The sequence below is a fragment of the Lynx rufus genome, unplaced genomic scaffold (genome assembly GCF_022079265.1).
Source record: "Lynx rufus isolate CCGP_SWC_20201006 ecotype Redwood Valley unplaced genomic scaffold, mLynRuf1.p SCAF_7, whole genome shotgun sequence".
NCBI lineage: Eukaryota > Metazoa > Chordata > Mammalia > Carnivora > Felidae > Lynx > Lynx rufus.
In genome coordinates, this window is record NW_025814889.1 from 38,154,242 (window position 1) to 38,174,696 (window position 20,455).

Here is a 20,455-nt window from a genome sequence, read left to right on the forward strand (position 1 = left end):
AAAGCTGAACAGGGTAGGAGAGATTGAGTGTGAGGGGGGAGGTACAGTTTTAAATGGGGTGGCCAGGAAAGGGCTCACTGAGAAGGTGGCTTTGGCACGAAGGTGTGAAGGAGATCAGAGACCTGGCCATGCAGAGATCTAGACGAAGAATGTTCCAGTCGAGGGAACAGCCAGCATAAGACCTCTGCTGGAAGAAACAGCAAGACGGACAGTGTGGCTGTAGTGGGGACAGTGAGTGGTGTGTGGTGTGTGTGTGTGTGTGTGTGTGTGTGTGTGTGTGTGTGTGTGAGCTTTGTCTTTTACTCTGAGAGAGATGGGAAGCCATTAGAGGGTTCTGAGCCGAGTAGTAACCTGGCCTGACTTGTATGACAGGGTCACTGTAGTACAGGAGCTAATGTCAGTGGGCTTTCTCTGGTTATTAGGCCCCTGTGGGGCACCCCAGGAGACCAGACAGAGGGTTGCTTCATGCCTTCACCAGGACTTGTCTGGCCTCCATTCCTACTCCTACACCCTAACCATGAGACTTCTTCTACTGCGCAGGAGGACAGGATGGTACTGGGTTTCTTCTCCTTGCTGTGGAATTTCTTCTGGAGGGAAGGGAGCTGGGCTATTACAGTGGTTTGCTGGAGCCTATGGGTACTTGCTCTCAAGAGCCTATTAGTAAATAATCAGGAAATTTGTCAGCTGTTTGTTAAGCCATTGGTAGCCTGAAATTGGCCATGGTGGGAGTATCTACACTGTAGAAACTGGCAAGCACTACAAATCATGGCTTTTTCTGCTGGAGAGCTGTTTGTTAAAGCATTTAGCAGCCCACCACTGGCTTATTATCTCTACTATGCGTGGACAGTGGCTTTGGAGGGTAGGGCCTCTGTGTGCTTTCATTTGGCAAAGCACATACATGTGTTCCTACTGTGTGAGGTCAGAAAGAGCATGAGGGACATGCTGGCTGAGGGGGTGATTCAAGCTGGTGTTGGGAGTGCTGGTGTGACAGGGCTTGGTCCTCGGTGCCATGTGTGGGGCTTCTCTGTCACTCCTGGCTGGGCATCCTGATGGTGAATCTCATCTCATTCTTTCTCTTTCCTTCACCCCCCTCTGTGTATGTAGCACGCCATGTGCATGCCTCAGTAGGGGTCTGCTTCGTGCATAAAGGCAGACTCCAGTGCTGGGACCAGGTAAAACCACTTGGTGTAAGGATAGGTCTCTGGTTTAGAAGTCAGGAGACATAGGTTCAGTCCCAACTCTGCCCCTAACTAGCTTAAAAAAATTTTTTTTAATGTTTATTTATTGTTGAGAGAGAGACAGACAGATGGAGTGCGAGTGGGGGAAGGGCAGAGAGAGAGAGAGACAGAATCTGAAGTAGGCTCCAGGCTCTGAGCTGTCAGCACAGAGCCCGATGTGGGGCTCGAACTCACAAACCATGAGATCATGACCTGAGCTGAAGTCGGATGCTTAACCGACTGAGCCACCCAGGTGCCCCTGCCCCTAACTAGCTTAGACAAGCCCTCTCCTCTCTTTGGTGATTAGTTTCCTCGTTCATATACTGAGACGACAGCCCTCCTCATGTATCTGGTAGGAGTGTGGTGAATATCACATGCAGTCTTAGGTACGAAAGCCCCTTGAACAAGCTGAGTCACACGTCTTTGCTTACAGTGTTTGGGCATGTGGGACCCCATCCTCTGCTCTCCTTCAGTGAGGGTGAGAGCTCAGCATGCATCCTGTTTTTTTCCAGGAAGAGTTCCCAGATAGGCCCACCCTCCTCGGGCTGGTCACCTGAGCACTCCGTGTGTACCACCTGCTTTGGCACATGCGTGTGGGCCTCTGTCGTCTGCTGTCCTTTCATTTTGTTGCTCTTCCCCCAAATGGATCTTTAGCTCCTAAGATCTGATGCTTCTCAGCAACACTCACGGTAGTGAGCCCAGGAAATCTTCAGTGATTAGTAACCAGTATAGTGTCCTTTGACTTTACGTGGAGTTCATGTGACTTGGATGGTTACGGTGTGTGTGTGGCTGGGAAGGTTCTGAAGTGTAGAACTGTCCATTTGATGAAGCAGTTTCCCAGACCATGCCTCATCTGTCCCTCACAACCATACCCAGCCCCAGGTTACACACAAGAAAATGTGTGCTCATTCATTCATTCAGTTAACAAATGTGTGCTCAGAGTATGCCTCTGGTCACGCAGGTCACACCGATAGCAGGTGTCCGAGCTGGGACTGGGGCCCCAGCCCCTCATTCTGCCTGGCTCCCGGCGGCAGGAGTGTTTGTCTTGTGCTCTCTTTACGGGCAGACAGGGCCGCATGGTTGAGTGTGCATTCATGGAAGGATCGGGGATAAGCCAGGTTGGATGCTGGTCAGGCTCAGGCTTGGGGGTGGAGGGAGAGAGGGGCAGTGCCAGTGCTCAGTGCCTGTCCCTGCTGTGTCCGGCCGAGGCTACGGGCTGGCATTTCCTCTGGCAGTGGTGTGGGGGAAGGGAAGAGCAGGTGTGCCCTGGCATTTGGCCCAACTGGGATATAGAAGCGCCCCTTGGGGCCAGAGCTTGGGGGATGAATGACACATAGCCACCCAGGCACATGGGGCCTCGCGGAGCACAGCCACACTGAGCTCTAGGCTGGACATCTGAGCTCTCCGGTGGTTCAGGAGATGGCCAGATCTGGTGGGTGACCCCAGAAAGGGCCTCCAGAAGGGAGGACAAATGCCAGTGATCTAGCAAGGGGAGCACCTACCAGAAAAGCTGAGGGCAGTGTCAGGGGTGTCCAATTCATGGGTTGAGGTGAGTACATATGATGAAGGTGGGGGTGAGGCTTGGGGGCCATGGGGATTGTGGGAGGGATTCAGTTAATTTGCCTTCAGATTTCTTAAGTGTCCACCACACATCCGACTGGTTGCTGCAAGAGGCATACCGGTGAGTTCATCCCCTCAGATCTTTCTGTCATCTTGTAGGAGGACATTTATGCAAACAGCCATGATTCAAGGCAGAGTGAACTTAGTCCCTCAAAGAGAGGTTAAGAACAAGAAGAGGGCCTCTAAGTTTTGGGGGACCCTTAGGATCAGAGTCTTCTTCATGGAGGATGTGGCGTTTGAGGTGAGTCCAGAACCATTTACTAAAGACAGAGATGGGTGAGGGAGCCTTCATGGGTAGCGGGCAGTGCACGAGCCAGCGTATCGAGGCGGGGAGGTGGGGACGTGTCCAGAGAACAGTGAGGAGCTCTGACTGCTGGGGACACAGGGCACAGGTCAGGGACTCGTGGGAAATAAGGCCCACAAAGTACAGTGTGGAAGGTCTCAAATGCCAAGCTTGAGTGTTTGTGTTAAATCCCCCATGGAGCCAGTGAAGCTTTTGAGCCGGTGAGAGGGGCAGTGTGGCATCCCTGAGCCCTGTCTCTGGACAGTGATGGTGGCAGCCTATGGCGGGGGGAGTTTAGGAGGAGGACTGGAGGCAGTAAGGAGACTGTGGCAGCTGGGAGGCAGAGTGGGGCTGGCAGTCTTAAGGAGGGGGGGGCCGTGACAGGGAACGTGTGTGCATGCCATCTGCATTCTAGCATGTGTTGGGCACATCTGGGTCAGGGGAACATGGTTGGGTACGCGTCATGTAAGATTGGGTTACAACAGCTCTGTGGCACAATCTGGGAGGCTTTGGAAGAACATAGCAGGACCGTGAGAGCTTTGGAAACCCAAATAGCAGACTGAAGGGTGTGGTTGGTGACCATTTTCATCTTAACTACTATGACATGAGAAAGATGCCTCCAGGTTTGGGATGGATGTTTCTCTGAGGCCCCCTCAGCTGGAGGCACCTTGTCTGACTTAGCTGCATGGATGTGGGTCTGCCTGAGGCAGGCAGAGGGAAGAGAGATGCAGTGGGGTTTTGGCCGGTGCTGCTGCCGCACTTTACCCAATGGCTGGTGCGAGTTCAGAGACCACAAGTGGCTTCATGCGCCCTGAGACTTGGGAGTCCTTCGACAGCCAAGTTGGTAGTACCCAATAGGGATGCCCAAATATGTCTCCCCTCCGCTCACCCACACGCTTCTCATTGTCTTCAGCTGGGGCAGAACAAGTGTGGGCTCCCTTCCCGTGAGGACTTCAGAGCTGGTGGATCCCGGGGCACTGTGTTTTCTCCATCTTCTTTCGAGCATCCCCAAGTGCCACTCACGCACTGCCCTTCCCAACGGTGGTTCCAGGCTCAGCGGAGGGACGGAGGGAAGAGGGGAGGCAGCAGGCAGCAGCTCCTGAATCAGCGGAAGGGTCCCAGCTGCAAGGGCCAGCTTCGCAGGCAGGCTGGATGCTGGGTCAGAGAGCGCGGTCCCAGCCGGCAAGTCAGTGCCCTCTGTGGAGTGGTTTAGGAATATTGGATTTGCTGGGTCAGTAAATTTCCACTGGTGCATGGCAATAAACCTCAGGCTTCATCACACGTCCCTGTGCCTGGCGGTCTGGCCTTATCTCATCCTCCCTGAAGCCACCTGCCCTCTTTGATAAGTACTAATAACAAATCCTTTCTTTCTCTCTGTCTCCCTGGAGTGAATGGCTCAGTGTGTGTGCATCTGTGGGTCTGGGTACATCTGTCCAGCACAATGTGTTGCACACCAGGCCCTTTCGGGATGCTGATTGGGCTTGGGATGAAAGACGGTGCTGGTTTGGGACTTTCTTGGGAAAAAGGGCCTGAGAGGTGGGCATCGCACAGGTGGACCACCAGCCTATGCTTCCAGGGCTCAGCTTCCGCTGCTCCCTCTTACTCTATAAACCGCCTCAAAGAAAAGACTGTTGTCCTTTGGGAGTGTCCATTCTTGCTCTTTGCTTAAAGCCTCCCCTGCTCTAAGCCAAGGGGCATTTTTCTAAAGAGCGACTATTCCTGGCTCAGAAGTCCCTCAAAGACCCTCACTGCCTCACTCAAGAGTTTGGTGGTATTTAAGAGTGCCTGTATGTTTAAGAGCACAATGTGCGAGACACTGCGAAGGGCCGGCCTGCAAAGGTGATGGACACAGCCCGTGCTCTCAAGGAGTGCAGTCTTGGGGTTGGGGAGGGTGGCAAATGGGCAGTGCCGTGCTGCGACGGGCTCTGGAGCTCCAAGGAGGGGCACAGACTTTAGGAGGAGGCCACCCGGATGCCACCTGGGCTGTGAAAGTTAGCCAGTCAGAGAAGTGTGGAGAGGGAGTTCCAGGCAGAGGAAATGGCGACTTTGAACGTGTTCATCTTGGTGGGAGTGTGGGTGGAGGAAGGTGGAGTCAACAAGAGGCATAGGGGGAGGAGGAGGCGGGGAAACACCTATGTAGATTTTTAATTGGCATCCAGGGTCATCTCTGCTCCAGCCCCACCTCTCTCCCTCATGCACTTTCAGCAAAGCTTCGTTTTGGCTGGGCATGTGGACATGTCCTTCCTGGATGTCCTGGGCACTCTTCTGCCCTCTGGCTTTGCCTAGCCATTCCCCTCCCAGCACACTCTTCCTCCTGCCCTCTGCCTGTCCAGTCCTGCCCATCTTCCCATTTCACAAGTGGGAATTTCAGGGCTGGAACTCTGGAAAGTGCCTTTAACCACCTAGTCCAAGATCCTTGTTTTGTAGTTGAGGAACTAGAGATCATACAGGTAACTAGTATCTTGAGGGTTTGTTCCTTAGGTGGCCCGAGGTGACCATACATCTGGAAGGCCCTTCCTAATGACACTGGCTTGCCCTGTGCACACCCTGCATTGAGCCCCCATTCATTTATCAAGTATTTATTGAGCCCCCACCATTGGCCAGGCATTGTACTGGGTACACAGCAGTGAGAAAAACAGACCCAATCCCTGCTGCCCTCAGGTTCATGGTCAAATAGGAGAGTCAGATGGCAAACTGTCACTCAATAAATGTGTACTTTCTTTAAAAATTTTTTTAATGTTTATTTATTTTTGAGAGAGAGAGACACACACACACACAGAGTGTGAGCGGGGGTGGGGCAGAGAGAGAGGGAGACACAGAATCTGAAGCAGGCTCCAGGCTCTGAGCTGTCAGCACAGAGCCCGATGCAGGGCTCAAACTCACAAACCGTGAGATCATGACCTGAGCTAAAGTCAGTGGCTTAACTGACTGAGCCACCCAGGCGCCCCATGAATGCATACTTTCAAACTGTGCTAGGCAAGAAGAGGCGGGTGGTGCTGAGGCTGTATTGTTGATGGGCAGGGGAGCTTCAGTGTGGGCTGTGGGGGTAACCAGCAAACCAGAAGAAACTCTTTTGCAAGAGCTCAGGGGTGTGTACAACTAAGTCAGGCAGTGGGTTGAGGAAGAGCATTCCAGGCAGAGGGAACAGCATGGGCAAAGGCTCTGAGGAGAGAGCAAGCTCAGAGGGTTTGCTGGCTGGGGCATAATGAGCAAGAGAACAATACTTACTTGCAAATGGTGCTGGACAAGTAGGCTGGGGCCAGTGGTGCCAACTGAAAGTAGACTAGCGCGCACACACACACACACACACACCCCTAATCTCAGGGAAATGGGAAGCCTCTGGAGGGATTAAAGTAGGGGAACACCGTGAGTGAGAAGACAGTGTTGGTGCCCTGTGAAGAGGACCTAGGGCTGAAGTGGGAACGGGAGTTTGTCCTGGGCTGAGGCAGGAGCCCAAGTGAGACATGGTGTCAGATGGGACCAGGGCAGTGCCCATGGAGACAGAAGTAGAAGGTGGCTCATTGGACAGGACTTGTGTTTGATTGGAGGTGGGAGCAAGTGGCAGTGCCAATGAGGAGTCAAGGGTGAGTGTTGGGCTCCTGGCATAAGGAATGGGTTGAGTGTTAGGCCATTTATGGAGAAGGGGAGGGTTTGGCCTGGGGAGCAGGGCTAGGGCAAGGTCAGTCCCTCTGGGGCATGTGAAATTGGAGCTGCCTGTGAGGCAGCAAGTGGGAGCTGGGTATGTGCACTTGGGGCTCAGAAGATGGGGCAGATCCAGGTAAACATTTAGGTGACATTGGCAGGTGGATGGCACTGGGACCCATGGGCTGGCCAAATGCAGGGGTGTTGGGCCCAGGACAAGGGGGCCCGGAACTGAGGGCCTGAGGAAGAGGAACTGCCAGGGTTCAACCTTAGAATTGGAGCCACAGAACATTTTGTATCGATTATGTGTTGTATCTCTGTTCAACTGCATTGTAATTAGATGGGGACTGGGACCATATTTACTATAATAATTATGTTGATAATGATAATGGCGCCTCAATTCCTTTGAATGTCTCTGTTTCAGACATTGTGCTGTGTGCATTACAGTGTTAACCTTTAATCTCTAGTTTCTTTTTTTTTTCATTTTTTTAAATGTTTATTTTTATTTTTGAGAGAGGGAGAAACAAAGTGTGAGCAGGGGAGGGGCAGAGAGAGCCACGGGGAGACACAGAATCCGAATCAGGCTCCAGGCTCCAAGCTGTCAGCACAGAGCCCAACGTGGGGCTCGAACTCACGAACCGTGAGATCACGACGTGCACTGAAGTTGAACGCTTAACTGACTGAGCCACCGAGGCGCCCCTAATCTCTAGCTTCTTACCGTCTGGGGAGGTGTGCATTATCATCTCCATTTTGTGGTTGTGGAAACTGAGATACACGTGGGTAAGTGGTCATTCTAGGTTTCTCGGCAGTTCTAGAATAACTTGCTCCAGAAGGGGTTTGGATGCAGGTCCATCTAGTCCCAAAGCCCAGAGCACTTCCCTGACATTAGTTTGCTAGAACTCTGTTCTTGGAGGTTGGGTTGGGCGGTGGGTATGGGCAGGGGTTATTGATGGCATCTGAGCCATCATTTCTCACAGAACCGGACCCCTCTGGCCCCACAGTCACAAGGGCATGTGGTATGTGCTGAGGGGTGCTGGTTTTCTGATGATCCATACATACCTTCACCTGGCTCCTCATGATCTAGAAGCCTTATTTTTAGTACTCCTGATGAGTGGTCCGGTTGGTCTATAGCCGTAACCCAGTTTTCTCAGAGCTAACTACTCACAGTATCACCAGCATATGCTCTGACCAGTGTGCTTACCTCTCACTTGTGGAGTGTGGACGCACAGCTGAGGGTCTCTTCACAGTCATGGCTTCTCAGTAGCCAGGAGTGGCCTCTGACAGGGGCCGATCATGGCCAGCTCTTGAGCTTTGAGATGTGACTGCAGTACTAGGGAGCCTGCACGAGTTCACCAGGGGCTCAGTGGAGGCAAACGTGCATTGTCCTTAGAGCACCTCTTAAAGGACCTCTATCCCCACCCTGGATGGGGAGGGGTCCGTGAGCAGCTTGGCCTCTGTCTTCCCTGTGTTCCACTTCCTGCCTTTCCTGAGTCTTCCTCCAAAATGGCTTTCAGATCTGTAAGTTTATTTATCTGTTTCCTCACCCATCGCATGCTGCTCTATGTATTGGGAATATGGCTGTGAACAAAATGGTTGACCTTGTGGCCTTTATACCCTGTTATCTGTAGCTGGGAAATTTACATTTCCTGAGTTCCCTCGTCAGGTTCTGATGGCCTCAGATAGCCTGCTTTCCAGGAACAATTCCATAGATTTCTGGCTTGTGTCCCATCCTCTGGTTAATGAACTTGGGGCTCTCAGGCTATCCTTAGAGAGAACCCAGGACTTAGGCATGGTGGTCTTTCTTTCCCCTCTACCTATTTACAAATTCTGAGTACCAGCCCCGTGGTGGTCACTGTGACAGGCCCTGGGGGGTGATGGAATGGCTCAGATCCAGCCCCTGCCTCCTTGGGGAAGCCTGGTGGCCAGAGCAGAGGCATGTGGGCAAACTATAATTGTAGGCCGAACAAATAGCTGGGGACTCTCTTCCCAGAGAGCGAGGGACCTGGACCACCCTTGGTAGACTCTCTGGAGCAATCCTGTCTAACCGTGAACCTGGTCACTGCAGCCAAGCCCTATTTGTTTTCCTTACTAGTCTCAGAAACTTAACGCATAAAAACCAGAACTACCCCTAGTTCTTTTTTACTCTGACCTTTCACTGGCATTGTTACCATCCTCCTGAATCCTGGCCAAGTATGGTAACATGTGACCTTGTAGCTGTTTAATTTTCATGGCAAAGGGGAGACTTGCCCCTGCCTCTGGACCCTTCTAACCATTCCTTGTCTGCTGAACCTTCTTGTAAACCTTGTGGGATATTGCCCCCTGTTAGGGACCTCCCCAGCCTTCTTTTCTTTTGGCACCATGGGTAAATGGTTTGCTTAGCAATTAAAGCATTTTCTATACTGCTTAGAAAGATCCCAATTTTGGAGTTTAAAAATTGGGATGAGGTAAGCCTCATCAGAGGTGGCCCATCTCACACGTTCCTTAGGATAGCAAGTGTCACCTCGTGTCTAATCTAAATTCTCGATGAGGCTGCCCTATTTGAAGCTTGGAGGTACAGGATACCTCATGAGCTGCACACACTGCCAAACACAGAAACATTCAGTGCAGGTCAGGAAGGGGATCTGTGTTGGCCCATCAGCTCTGATTGTGTGTGGGTGAGTGAGTGACCAAAGCTGAGCTGTGTCTCACACTGCAAGCCTGAGAAACTCGGGAAGAGGCAGAGAGAGCTTGACATTTACTCGGAGCCCACATCTCCCCAGTTGCCAGTCAGTGGAGATGTTGCATGTTGATTTCACGTATTCACTTCTCTTTCTCCCCTCTGGGGATTCTGTACTTGCTTCACTTTTTTTGTTGTTAAAAAAAAAAAAAAAAGGCACGGCAAAGCAGCTCTGTCTTGTTCACATACTCAGAGATCCTCAAGGGCTCCAGCTCTCCTGCGCATGGCAAGTGGTTGAGGATCGGGGGTGGGCAGGAGACATGGTGTCTCAGACCACCTTTGATCCCTGGTGGTTACTTATGTACCCAAAATATTAAGAAATCGGGACAACCACAGCAGCTGATCTTCTCACTTCTCCACGCTGCTGCCAGACCCGGCTTCCTAGGGCACCAATTTTGTCATGTGCCTCCACTGCTTGGGAAGCTCCAGGATGAAGTCCAAACTTTTCCTGTGTCATGCAAGGCCGTGCACAGTAGCTCACTTTGACTTTCAGGCAGGCCTGTCTCCTCACTGCCCCCTGCATGTACCATACCCATGCCTTCCTGACATGCCCTCCCGCCTCCTCTTTCCCTGTCCATACTCGCTCCAGGGGACATAAGGGACGCTCTTTGCTGGTCCTGTCATGAAACGTGCTATATCGCTCTACTTTGGGCTTCTCTAGGTATGGTCTTGGAGTGGGGGCAGAAGGCTTCCCCCTGACCTAAGATCCTTTTATCTAATGACCTCTCATCAGAACATGCAATTTCAGGTTCCCTGTTGTGCTTTTAGATTCTGTCTCTTAGACTGGAAGATTCCCAAGGGTGGGAACTTGGTTTAGAGCTCAGGAGAGTAAAGAAATGGGCTTTGAAATCATACCGTTTCCTCATCTGTAAAATGGGGATAATAACATCCTTCTTCTGTAGGGTTGTCATGAGGATTCGGTGAGTTACAGTGTGTGTGAAGCTGGGTGCTTGGGATATAATGAGGACTTACAAAGCTCTGATTATTCTTATAGTGGCTGAGCCAGGTGCCCTGAGGGGACATCACTGAACTTTGTTAATGGACAGACGACCTGGACTTCAATGCCTTTCCCACAAGGGTGACCAGGAGTGAGCAGAACTGTTAACTGGCAGCCTCCTCTTCTCTTACCCTGTCCTTCACCCTGGCCCACCAGGAAATAGTTACTGGCCTAAATCCACTTAGAAATGAAGGTGAAGATCCAGAGACAATGCAGAGGCTATTCTCACTGAACAAGGTGTGAATCAAGGGGGAAAGAGTTGAGAAGGTAGAGGGGCCAGCCTGGGAGCACCTTAGCTGACACCACCGAATCTCTGAGACTAGTGATAACAGGCTCTTGCATTTGCTCAGGGCTTACTTATGGTACTCAGATTGGTCTCACACCTGCCAGCTCAGTTTATTCTCACAACTCCTCTTGGGGGGAGGCTCTATTAATCCCCATGTTAAAGAGGAGGAAATGGTAGCTCAGAAAGGCAAACTGCCTTGTTCTTGATCACACAGCTCAAAATTGAGCTCAGAGTGAAAAACAGGTCTCCTGACTCTCAGTCCAGCTGGTAAATGATCTCTCCTGCATCAAAGAAGTAATGTTATGAGAATGGAGTGGCAGCCGGGAGCCCGTGGGAGCCGGTCAGGGCTGAAGAGGACAAAAGACATTAGCCATTCCAGTCAGGTGGCAGTGGGTTCAGTCAGGAGCCAGCCAGACACGTGCCCCTCATCTGTAGAAAGCATCCAGAAGACCACTGTGCCCAGCCAAGAGACCAAGGTGCCATGGCTGTGATGCTCATTAGCTTTCATTGCTGGGCAGCCATCTGAGTGGGGAAGGGGCTTAGAATAGTAACACCACTGCAGGTCCCTCTAGAGAAGTGGGGTGCTTGTACCCTGGCTGTGAGCCAGTGAGAGTGCAGACTCAGCATGGGACCACCACAGCCAACCTGTGAGGAGTGTCTTCCTGTCCCTGTGGTTGGAATTAATGCCCCCCTCCCTCTGGGCCACAGCCAATTATGTTCCTGCCCATCGCCTTGGTGATTAATGTCCTTCTGTCTTCCTGATTAGATTGTGTGTGTCTGAAGGGCAGGGAGCAGCACACCTTATGTGTTTCCTCAAGGGCCTGGCCCCATGCTCAGCACATAGCAAGGTGGAATAAATGTCTAATGGGTTCCAGGGTGGACATTTCACACTCCCACTCCCACGGAGGGGCCGGAATTCCTCCTCTCTCCAGCCATCCTTGTCTAGCGCCTCCTAGAGGCCAAGGCCGCTGTTAGGTGCTGGGATACTGAGCTTGGTAAATACTTGGCCCTGCTCTCAGGGGCTCTCAGCACTCTCTTCCTCGGGGCAGAAAAGAGAGGTGGGCTTCTTGCCCCCCACGTCTTCTAGTTTTTTTTGTTTCCCAAGTATGGGAGCCCCAGATCAGCAGTGCAGACTTCTGCACGAGCCCAGGGGACACACGTGTTTTTTTTTTTTTTTTTTTTTTTTTTTTACAGTGGGATGCAAGTCTCCTCCTGGATGTTCCCCAAGTCCCTTAGAGCATTCCTCTTGCTGTTTCCCTTGACCAGCCCCTTTCGTGCCCTCCTCACGGGAGAGGACTCTGCCTGTGTCCAAGAGCACTCCTACGTCACCCTGTCATAGGCAGGATTCAGAGGGGCAAGGCAGGACCTTACTTCTGCCACCTACTCTTCTCATCCCGGCTGTGGTCCCAGCCAGCACCGCATCCCACCCGGGAACGCGGGGGCGGTGGGGGTTGGGGGGCCTCGCGCAGCTGCAGGAGCGTCGCGGAGCCGCGTGTGTGCTGGAGCGTGCGCGCGCGCGCGGAGGGGGCGGGGAGGGCGGCGCGCGCCCCGCGGAGGCCCCAAGCGCCTTTCCCATACCTCGCGCCTCCCCTGCGGTCTCTTTTCCCTGCAAGCCGTAGCTAGACCCACGTGTGCAAAAGCGTGTGTGTGTAGCAGGGAGACCGTATGCCCGGGGTCGGACAGGCCCCCGTGTGCACGGTGGTGGTGTTGGTGGGGGGGGGCGGCGGCCACCTAGACAGTGGCCGCGCTTCTTTCCTCCCTCCTCCTGTCCTCCCCAGCCCTTTCCTCTGGTTTCCTTGGGTCGTTGGTACCTCCAGCCATTCCCTTTCTCTCACCGCCCCCCTTTCTCCTGTTGAAGAGACCAGCGCCTTCCGATGAAGGTTCTGGTTTACCCCCAGCTCCAGAGCCCTTGACATTTAGCGAGGGCTCGCGGCGCACTTGTATAGGCACACAGCAGAACGCTAATCCTATTAAAGATAATGTGTCATTGGGGAGGGGGAGGCTGCCCGCCCCCCGTAAGGCCTACTGCTCATTGGTCGAATGCAAAGCAGGGGGCGGGGCCGAGGGCCCGGGGAGGGGGCTCCGGGCAATTTCGGAGTCAGGAGTCGGGGCTGGGATTTCGCAGGGAAAGCCCAGCGGTGGCAGCTGCGGCGGATCCCTCGGCACGGCCCGCCGCGCGCCCGGGCAGCCCAGGGCCGGCGAGCAGCTCCGCAAAGTCGCGGAGCGAGAGGAGGCGGAGCGCCCGCGAAGTGGTCGGGCTCGGCGCTGGGGCTGGGCAGGGAGAGGTGTGCCCGGGGACCTGGATCCTGGCGCCCTGTGCCGCGCGTGGAGCGGCCGGTGCAGCCGGGAGGCGAGCTGACGCTTTGGAAAGAGAAATCAAATTGCAGCCTCCCCAAAGACGTTAAGTTACGCAGGCCAGCCAGTTCCCGGAGAGCGTTCGCGAGCGCGCGTAGAGCCGAGCCGCGCCGCACCGCAGAGCCCTCCCGGGCCAGGCGGCTGGGAGCGGGGCGCCGTCCGAGAGGCAGCGGCCCCTGAGCACGGGGTCTGGCCGGGAGTGCGCCCGGGTACAGAGAGGGGGCGTGCAGGGCTCCGCCAGCCCGCCCGCAGCCCGCGCCCGACTTGGGCGCCCCCTCCGTCCCACTCCGGGAGCGATGCCCCCCGCCCCTTGCGCCCCCCGGGAACGACGCGAGCATGGAGAAGTCGAGTAGCGAGGATTCTTCGATCCACCGGAGTCCATCTTTGGACAGCAAGGACTCGGACTTTGCCAAGCCGTCCACCTCGGGCCGCCCGTTCGGCCGCGGCTTCACGGCCGGCGCCTTCTACGGCACCGCGGGCTCGCGGGGCCAGAGCCGCGCCGAGGCTGGCGTTAAGACTGACAAGTACAATGCACCCAAAGGCAGCAAGTACGTGGTGTTTTACCTGGACCTGTCCTTTGTTTTTCTCCTAGAATTTAAGAAGTGCAACATGGCCAGAGGCTGCCTCTGCTGCTTGAAGTACATGATGTTCCTCTTCAATTTGATATTCTGGGTAAGTCCTTGCGTTTATCTCTCCTTTGCCACCTCTCCTCTTCGTTGCTTATCCTAGCGTGATACCCTCTTCCTCCTGGCTGCTGCATTGCCCTGCTTTCTGCACAACGGTAAGTGTGGGGGTTTTAAAAAATTGTCCTCCCCCCCCCCTTCATTCATCTTTCTCTTCCTTTCTCTCTCCGTGGTGGCTGAATGGAGGCTCTAACTTGCCTGTCTTCCAGGAGATACTTACTCTACTCCTAGGTGGCTGACAAAGTTTGCTGCCACCTCCCTCCCCTGTAAGAAACCCATGCTGGAAGTGCCTCCAGCTGGGTAACCTGCAGAAATAGGTGTGGGGCCAGAATTTTTAACAGCTGTGACCTTGAGTGGAAGACCGGCACAAGTGTGGATGGTTTTCGAGTTTCTTCTTGTATTTTTCCTGAATACACAAGAATACGATCTGCAGCATTTTGTGGGCATGAGGTGGGGGTGGGAGGGGTAGTGGAGGTCACTTCCTCTGACTCCTTCAGTGAGTCCCAGGAAGAGGAGAGGAGCTCCTATCCCAAGTGTAGAGACACACGTTTGGTAGCCTGCAGATATGCCCCTGAGTTAGGGCTTGTGTGGAAAAGGAGAGTGTGGGAGGGATGCTGCCATCGGGTGGCGGGCAGCTGCTTTTGAGGGATTGCAGTGGACTGGGCAGGGAGCGGGCTGGCCATGTGCTCCCACCATGGAATGCCAGCCCTCTCCAGCTCCAGGAGCCCCAGAGGCTAGAAGGGACAAAGGGAGCACCCCTATCCTTGGTGAGAGATTATTTTTTAGAGAAGGTGTCCGTGGGTGGGGCAGCTTGGAATTGTTCTCCATCCTCTGTGACTCTGGGGGCCGCGTGCACACACGTGTGAGTGTGTGCAGAAGAAATACTAGTTACGCAAATTTGAAAACTTCTTAAATTCACATCTAATTGTTCATCCCAGCTGCTGCCTCCTCCTTTCTTCACTAGAGCCCCAACGTAGTCAGCACAGATGTTTGGCTCTGCCCCAGGGCCTGTCCTGCCTGCTGGAGGCTGTCAGCTGCCCATGGTCCAGAAAGAGCACTGGGGGCAGGAGAAAGTCATTCACAGTGAAGCTCCGTAGCAGCCGTTGTGCTTTGATGTTCAACACTCGTGTGAAGTGATCTGCTTTAACTGACCAACTTTTTTGGGGGTGTGTGTGGGGGGGTGACTTTTCCCATAGAAGGGGAGAGCTCGGGACTGGGCGGGAAGAAGACTGGGTCTAGTCTTGGTTCTGTGTTAGATTCTTGTGTGACCTTGGGCAAATCGCTTTATCGCTTAAGGACTGGATTTCCTTTCCTGTCGGGGGGGGGGGCTCTTGTGATGGTCTCCCTCATGTCTGATCCCATTAGTTATGGGGCAGCCTGCATCTTTGCCTTCCCTCTGTGGGGGGAGCCCCCTTCCTGGCCTGGGGCATAGGCTGCTGCTTTTCTTCTGAAGAGCCTGGTTTGAGATCATTTGAGTTGGATTTCCCCGGATATCTGCATGGTCCTGGGCCCTCCAGCCACCGCCGTTAGGACGTTACCTGTCTTGTGGTGAGGGTTTTGTGGAAATTGGGGCAGAGCCACTGGAATGTCAAGAATGATTTTGTGGCCACCTTTGGGCAAGTGCTCCTGGTCCTCTGACTCATTTGCCAGTGTCCGTGTCAGCCAAGTACTGGTGTGTATTTCTCTAGTGCCTACGATTTACATGAATGCTGCCTCGCTTTCATGGTGGAGTTTCCCTCTCTGCCCTTGTTCATAGTCTCAACCTACCTTTCTTCTTTGCCCCACTCTGTGTATCTTAACACTTACTAGAAAGACCTTGGTGGGGATGCTCAGCGCCTCAGCCAACAATTCCTCCTACTCAGCCCCCCTCCTCCCCACCCCCACCCCGCCACCTGCTGGTCGAAGTAGATATAACTGCTTGTGGCTCCTTCCTTCTCCAGAATGGTCCCGGCTTGGTTTAGGGACCTCCTCTCTCACAGGTTGGCACAGTGGGCTGTGTGCTGCACGTAGTAGGCACTCATTATGTTTGTGAGTGAATGAATGGTGGGCCAGGGTGGTGAAACCACATCTTGTTGTGTGGTGGGGAGTCCCACTTGATAGGGAAGAGAAGTTAGTTCTCCAACTTGCCTGTGATGAAGGCTCTCCTAAGCAACTTAACTGTGGGGTGACAAGGGCTCTTTTCATCTTCCCTTAAAAGCTTGGCAGAGGTTAATGAGCTGATTGATGGAATGGCTTTCTTTTCTTTGGTTATAGTGAGAGAACGTGCCGTCTCTTCCTAATTAGGAGGTACCACCACCCCTCTTTCACCAGGCAAGGAGTCTCTCTCTCTCAGAATCTCTGACTTTTCTGATTACTTAATATTTTCAGAATTCCCATGACATGCCAGGAGCTGGGAGAAATTGAATCTCAAAGACCCAGTTCTTTTATGCTGGTAGCATGTGAGTGACAAAATAAGATGTAGACCTTAGGAAAGATGGAAAGTTAGCAGAAGAGAAACGGATGCTTGCATGTGCGAGAATATTTGCCACTGGGTTCTTTGGGAGGTGGAGAAGGTATAGCAGGCAGTTAGCCAGGATTTGGGTATGGGGTGACTGTACTTGAACAAAGACGTCCTGCAGGCAGGTGCTTGGGCCTGATAGAGAAGAAGTGGAGGAAAGAGCCAAATCAGAAGAGAAAGAATGAAGGTGTCTAGGCCCAAGGCAGGTGGGGTAGTTGATGAGGCAGGACCCCTGGGAGACTTCTGCTCACTTCCAATGCATACAGGAAGAGAAAGGCTGGAGGTCAGTGAGATGGTAAGGGTGAGGAGGGATGCAAGGCTGGTCAGAGCCCGAGGCCCGTGGGACCCAGAGCAATTGTTAGGAATTGTGTAGCCATCGCTTTTCCTAGTCTCGTGGCTCAGATCCCAAAAGAAGGCTTTTCTGAGGCATTAGAGTTGAACCGAAGTCTGCAATCAATAGATAGAGATCTTCCTATAGATCCTGGAGCCTACCTGGTAGTTCTCCAAACCCACCACTGCCGCCACACCCCCCTGCCTTGTCAGAGCCCGCTGGGAGGATTCCCAGCGTAGAGGAGAGGTGCAGCTGTCACACTGCACCCCCCAGCCCCAGGCGTGAGAATCCTGGTTCCTTGCCACTGGGTGGAGCTTCTAGAGTATTGCTATCAGTGAGAGCCTGGGTGACATCACCGGGGGCAGGATAGAGGCAGATCTATGTGGCCTGTGCTCCTCCTCTTCACCAAGAAAAGGGCAGGTGACTTGTAGGCCGCTGGGGGAGGGGGTGGTGTCCAGGTCTGCTCCTGGTACCAGCGACCTCACCCAGATGGTGCTAGCCATGCTGGCACCCAGGGCAGCATTTCTGAGGGCCTGCTAGAGATGGTGTGGCTAGGGGAGGAGGAGTCAGGGGTCATGCCTGACTGAGCCCCTCCTCCTCTTCCTTGGCGCCCCCCACCCTGATCCTTGGGGCCAAAGAGAATGCTGTCTTCTTGGTGGATAGGGAATAGGAGGCCTGAGTTGGGACAGAAGTTTCTCCATCCCAAGGGGCCTGTACACTGGTAATCAAACCCACCCCAGGGTCTTTCTCCCAGCAGTGGAAACCATGGGGCAGCTCGCTCTGTCAGCCCCATCTCTGAGCCCTCCGGGAGCCATCTGGTGGAATACCCTGGGGAGAGATGAAGTGAATCGGAGCCCCTCCAGGAGGGCAAAGGAGGCTCGATGCTTTAAACTCTGCGTAGGGGAGAGAGAGAGTGTAGGCGTGGGCTTTGGGTGCTGGGGCCCGTGTCCCCTTCTTGGGACAGCAGATCATGATCCCTGCCAGACCCTCCCAAACCAAATCCAGCTCCTATCTGATAAGGAGGGATGGGGTGGGCCTGCGGTTGCTGGCCTAATTGCCACTCAGGATAATGGTCACTTTCCATGCTTGCCGGCCGAGCTGCCCTGTCACTTTAAATCATGGCTGGCAGAGCAGTGACATTCTGGCTCCACTGGAAAGTCTATTCCTTGTGGATCGCTCCCTTAATAAAGGCCAATTAGCCAAAGAGGCAGTGCTCAGTGTGCCTGCTGGAGCAGGGGAAAGGTTGGGGCCGGCCTGCCACGGGTAGGGTGCCGGGTGGAGGCCCTGATTAACCTCCCCTAAGTGGGGTCAGGTCTTGGCGGCTTGGCCCCTCACAGACCATTCACTTGCCTCTGGGTGCAGGCAACTGGGTTAAGGCTCTCCTGTCACATCATGTGTTTTTTTACTGGCTTGGCTGTGTTATGAGTTCCTCTGCGGGCTCCCTGGCTCCCCGTTGGTCCATGGTGGCCCAGGACACGGGTCTGTGCACAATCGATGCTGGATGGGCTGTGTGTCTCAGGGGTCTGTGTGGTGCTTTCTGTCTGGAAAGCGAAGTGTGGGAAGTGGGCTGAGGGGTTGAGGGGACCCCAACAGGGTCCAAACAGGTTTGCACCTGGCCTCTCCAAGCGAGAGACTAGCTAAGCTGGGCAGCAAGAGGCATTTAGAGGCTTCCTGAAGTGCTCAGGTGTGAGGCATCAGGCTGTCTCCCCAGAGGGCTCCAAGTAGGCCTTTGGAGTGGGTCAGGCATGGCTCTGTTTGGGGGAGAGGGGCCTGGTGAGACCCCAGAGCATGGCCATGAAGGAATGAATGCCGGCTCCGTGTTCACTTCCTTTCCAAAGCATTAAAAATTAAACTTCCTTGTCTTAATATCTATTTTTAAATCGTGTCAGAGCCAGCACTGGTGTCAATCAAGAGGGGGCGGGGTGGAAGAGGAGAGAAAGGAGAGAGTCCCAGCTGAAACAGGGTGCATGCTGTCGCTGCCTTGAGGAAAGGGCCATGGTTCTGCCCTCCATTTGGCTGGCCTGCCAGTGGAGAGCACAGAAAACCGCACCGACCTCTTCTGAGGATGGGGGGCCTCGCCCTCCCCCTGCTGTGCCTCCATGTGCCTGACTGCCCTTGGCTGAACTTGGCAGCGGGCTCTGGGGCTTGCTGGGCTGTTGGGGTCCCAATCGAGCCCATTCACTCATGCCACAACTATTTACTGAATGCTCGCTGCGTGCACAGGAGCCTCTAGTTGGTGAGAACAGGCTGACTGGGCTTGCATAGAGCAGATCAGCTTTCTCGGGCCGGGAAGTCGTGGAATCGGGAGGTCATCAGCCTGTCCTCCACCAAGCATTTGAACACAGGGCTACCGAGGCAGGGGTCAGAGCTGGGCCCTCTCCCCCTCCCCAGCGTTCTAGGGAGGGACAGCAGCAGGTCTGGACCCAGCCTCCAGGTGGCCTGGCTTGATTTGTCCTTTTGTCTCCCCGCCCCCACATGGTGGCTGTCTGACTCTCCCTCTCTAAAATGTTTGTGTCCATCAGAAATAAAGGGGAGGAAAAAAGTCTGAGTTTCCTTTAGGAGTTTTCTAGTTTAGAAAAAAGAACTAGTGAAATATGTATCTTTTTCTGTTTCTTCTGAGAGGGCTGACAGGATGCACTGTGGCTAGTGTGTACTGCATGCATTTATTGAGCACCTGCTGTAAGCCAGGCCCTGGAGCTACTACTCAGAGGCTGGCGGACGACTCAGGCACATGTCAGGCACATAAACAATTATAGTAAACAGTTGCAGTTCTGAGCAGTAGGTGTTCAGTAGAGTTACTTAATAGAATAATTGATACTGCTTAGTAGAGAAAAGATACAAAGATAACCGAGTAGAGCCAGTGACACCTGGCTTTTGAAGGATGGAGAAGAGTTTGCTGGATCGATGAGGGTGGGGTTCCAGGCCCGGATAGAGGTGGAGAGAGGTAGACTCGAGTTGATCCAGAGCCGTGCCCGGGGAGAGCTTGCAGCCCAGGGGAAGAGACACAGAGCCTCCTGCACACATGAGATGGGCTGAACCCGGAGAAACAAAGGCTGGTGTCTGCCTGGGTGGTGCCGGTTGAGAACAGCTTCCAGGGCGGTGAGTGAGGCGTGGGTTCTGAGGAGGAGGTGGCCCTGCCCTGCTGTGGCGTGTGCACCAGTGTCTGTGGACGCTCTTCACTTTGTCCCTAGGGCCTGGAGTAAAGGGCTGTTTTGTTTTTCCGACAGTGAGCACCATGACGGGTCTTGCTGTGTCACTCAGGCCGCAAGCTGTTGCTGTAGGTAATCCAGCTTACAGAGATGCCCCTGTCCTCTCCCCCCTTCCGGCCTCTCCCTTCCAGCTGCGATGTGCCCGCTTATTTGGTTCCAGTTAGGAAGCTTTGAAGCTGAGCTAAACCCGTCGGGCAGAGTTAAGTCTTCTGAGCCAGCTTTGTCCCTGCTCACATTTGAAAGCTAATCTGCCAGCAGAAGTGGGGGGTTGGGGCAGGGACGTTGCAAATGGCACATGGGCCCGAGGGTGAGCAGATCTGTGGCTGGGGTGGGGGTGGGGTGGGGTGCAGGGCAGGGCAGAGATCAGGTTCACCCCCTACCCTTCTCTAGCTAGTCATGGGGCTTCGGGTGATATCTGAAATATCTTTTCAGGTAGTGAGTCTGTGCTTCCATGGGGAGGGGTTCTGCCTTCTCTTCCCTTGGGCCCCAGCAAGCTTTGAAGGCTCTGAGGAGTCCCGGAGAAGCGCTTGGAAGGGAAGGCTGCGGGGTTTCAGAGCTTCTTCCTTGTGTTGGATGGCTTAGTGCACTGGTGCATGTGGGGGGTCCCGTTTAGTGGCTG

General features: G+C 53.9%; 1 protein-coding gene across 3 annotated transcripts in view; it reads left to right on the forward strand.

Moving 5' to 3' along the window:
• Positions 1 to 20,455, forward strand: part of TSPAN9 (tetraspanin 9) — a 204,522-nt gene that overhangs the window by 104,294 nt on the left and 79,773 nt on the right. For 2 of the 3 annotated variants that reach the window (XM_047065373.1, XM_047065372.1), the window contains one exon: positions 13,709 to 13,788. In XM_047065373.1, coding sequence (XP_046921329.1) covers positions 13,726 to 13,788 — 63 coding nt within the window. In that variant the 5' untranslated portion in view covers positions 13,709 to 13,725. Of the gene's footprint in view, positions 1 to 13,452; positions 13,789 to 20,455 lie in introns of those variants that run through there. The other variant, XM_047065371.1, reaches the window with a different exon arrangement.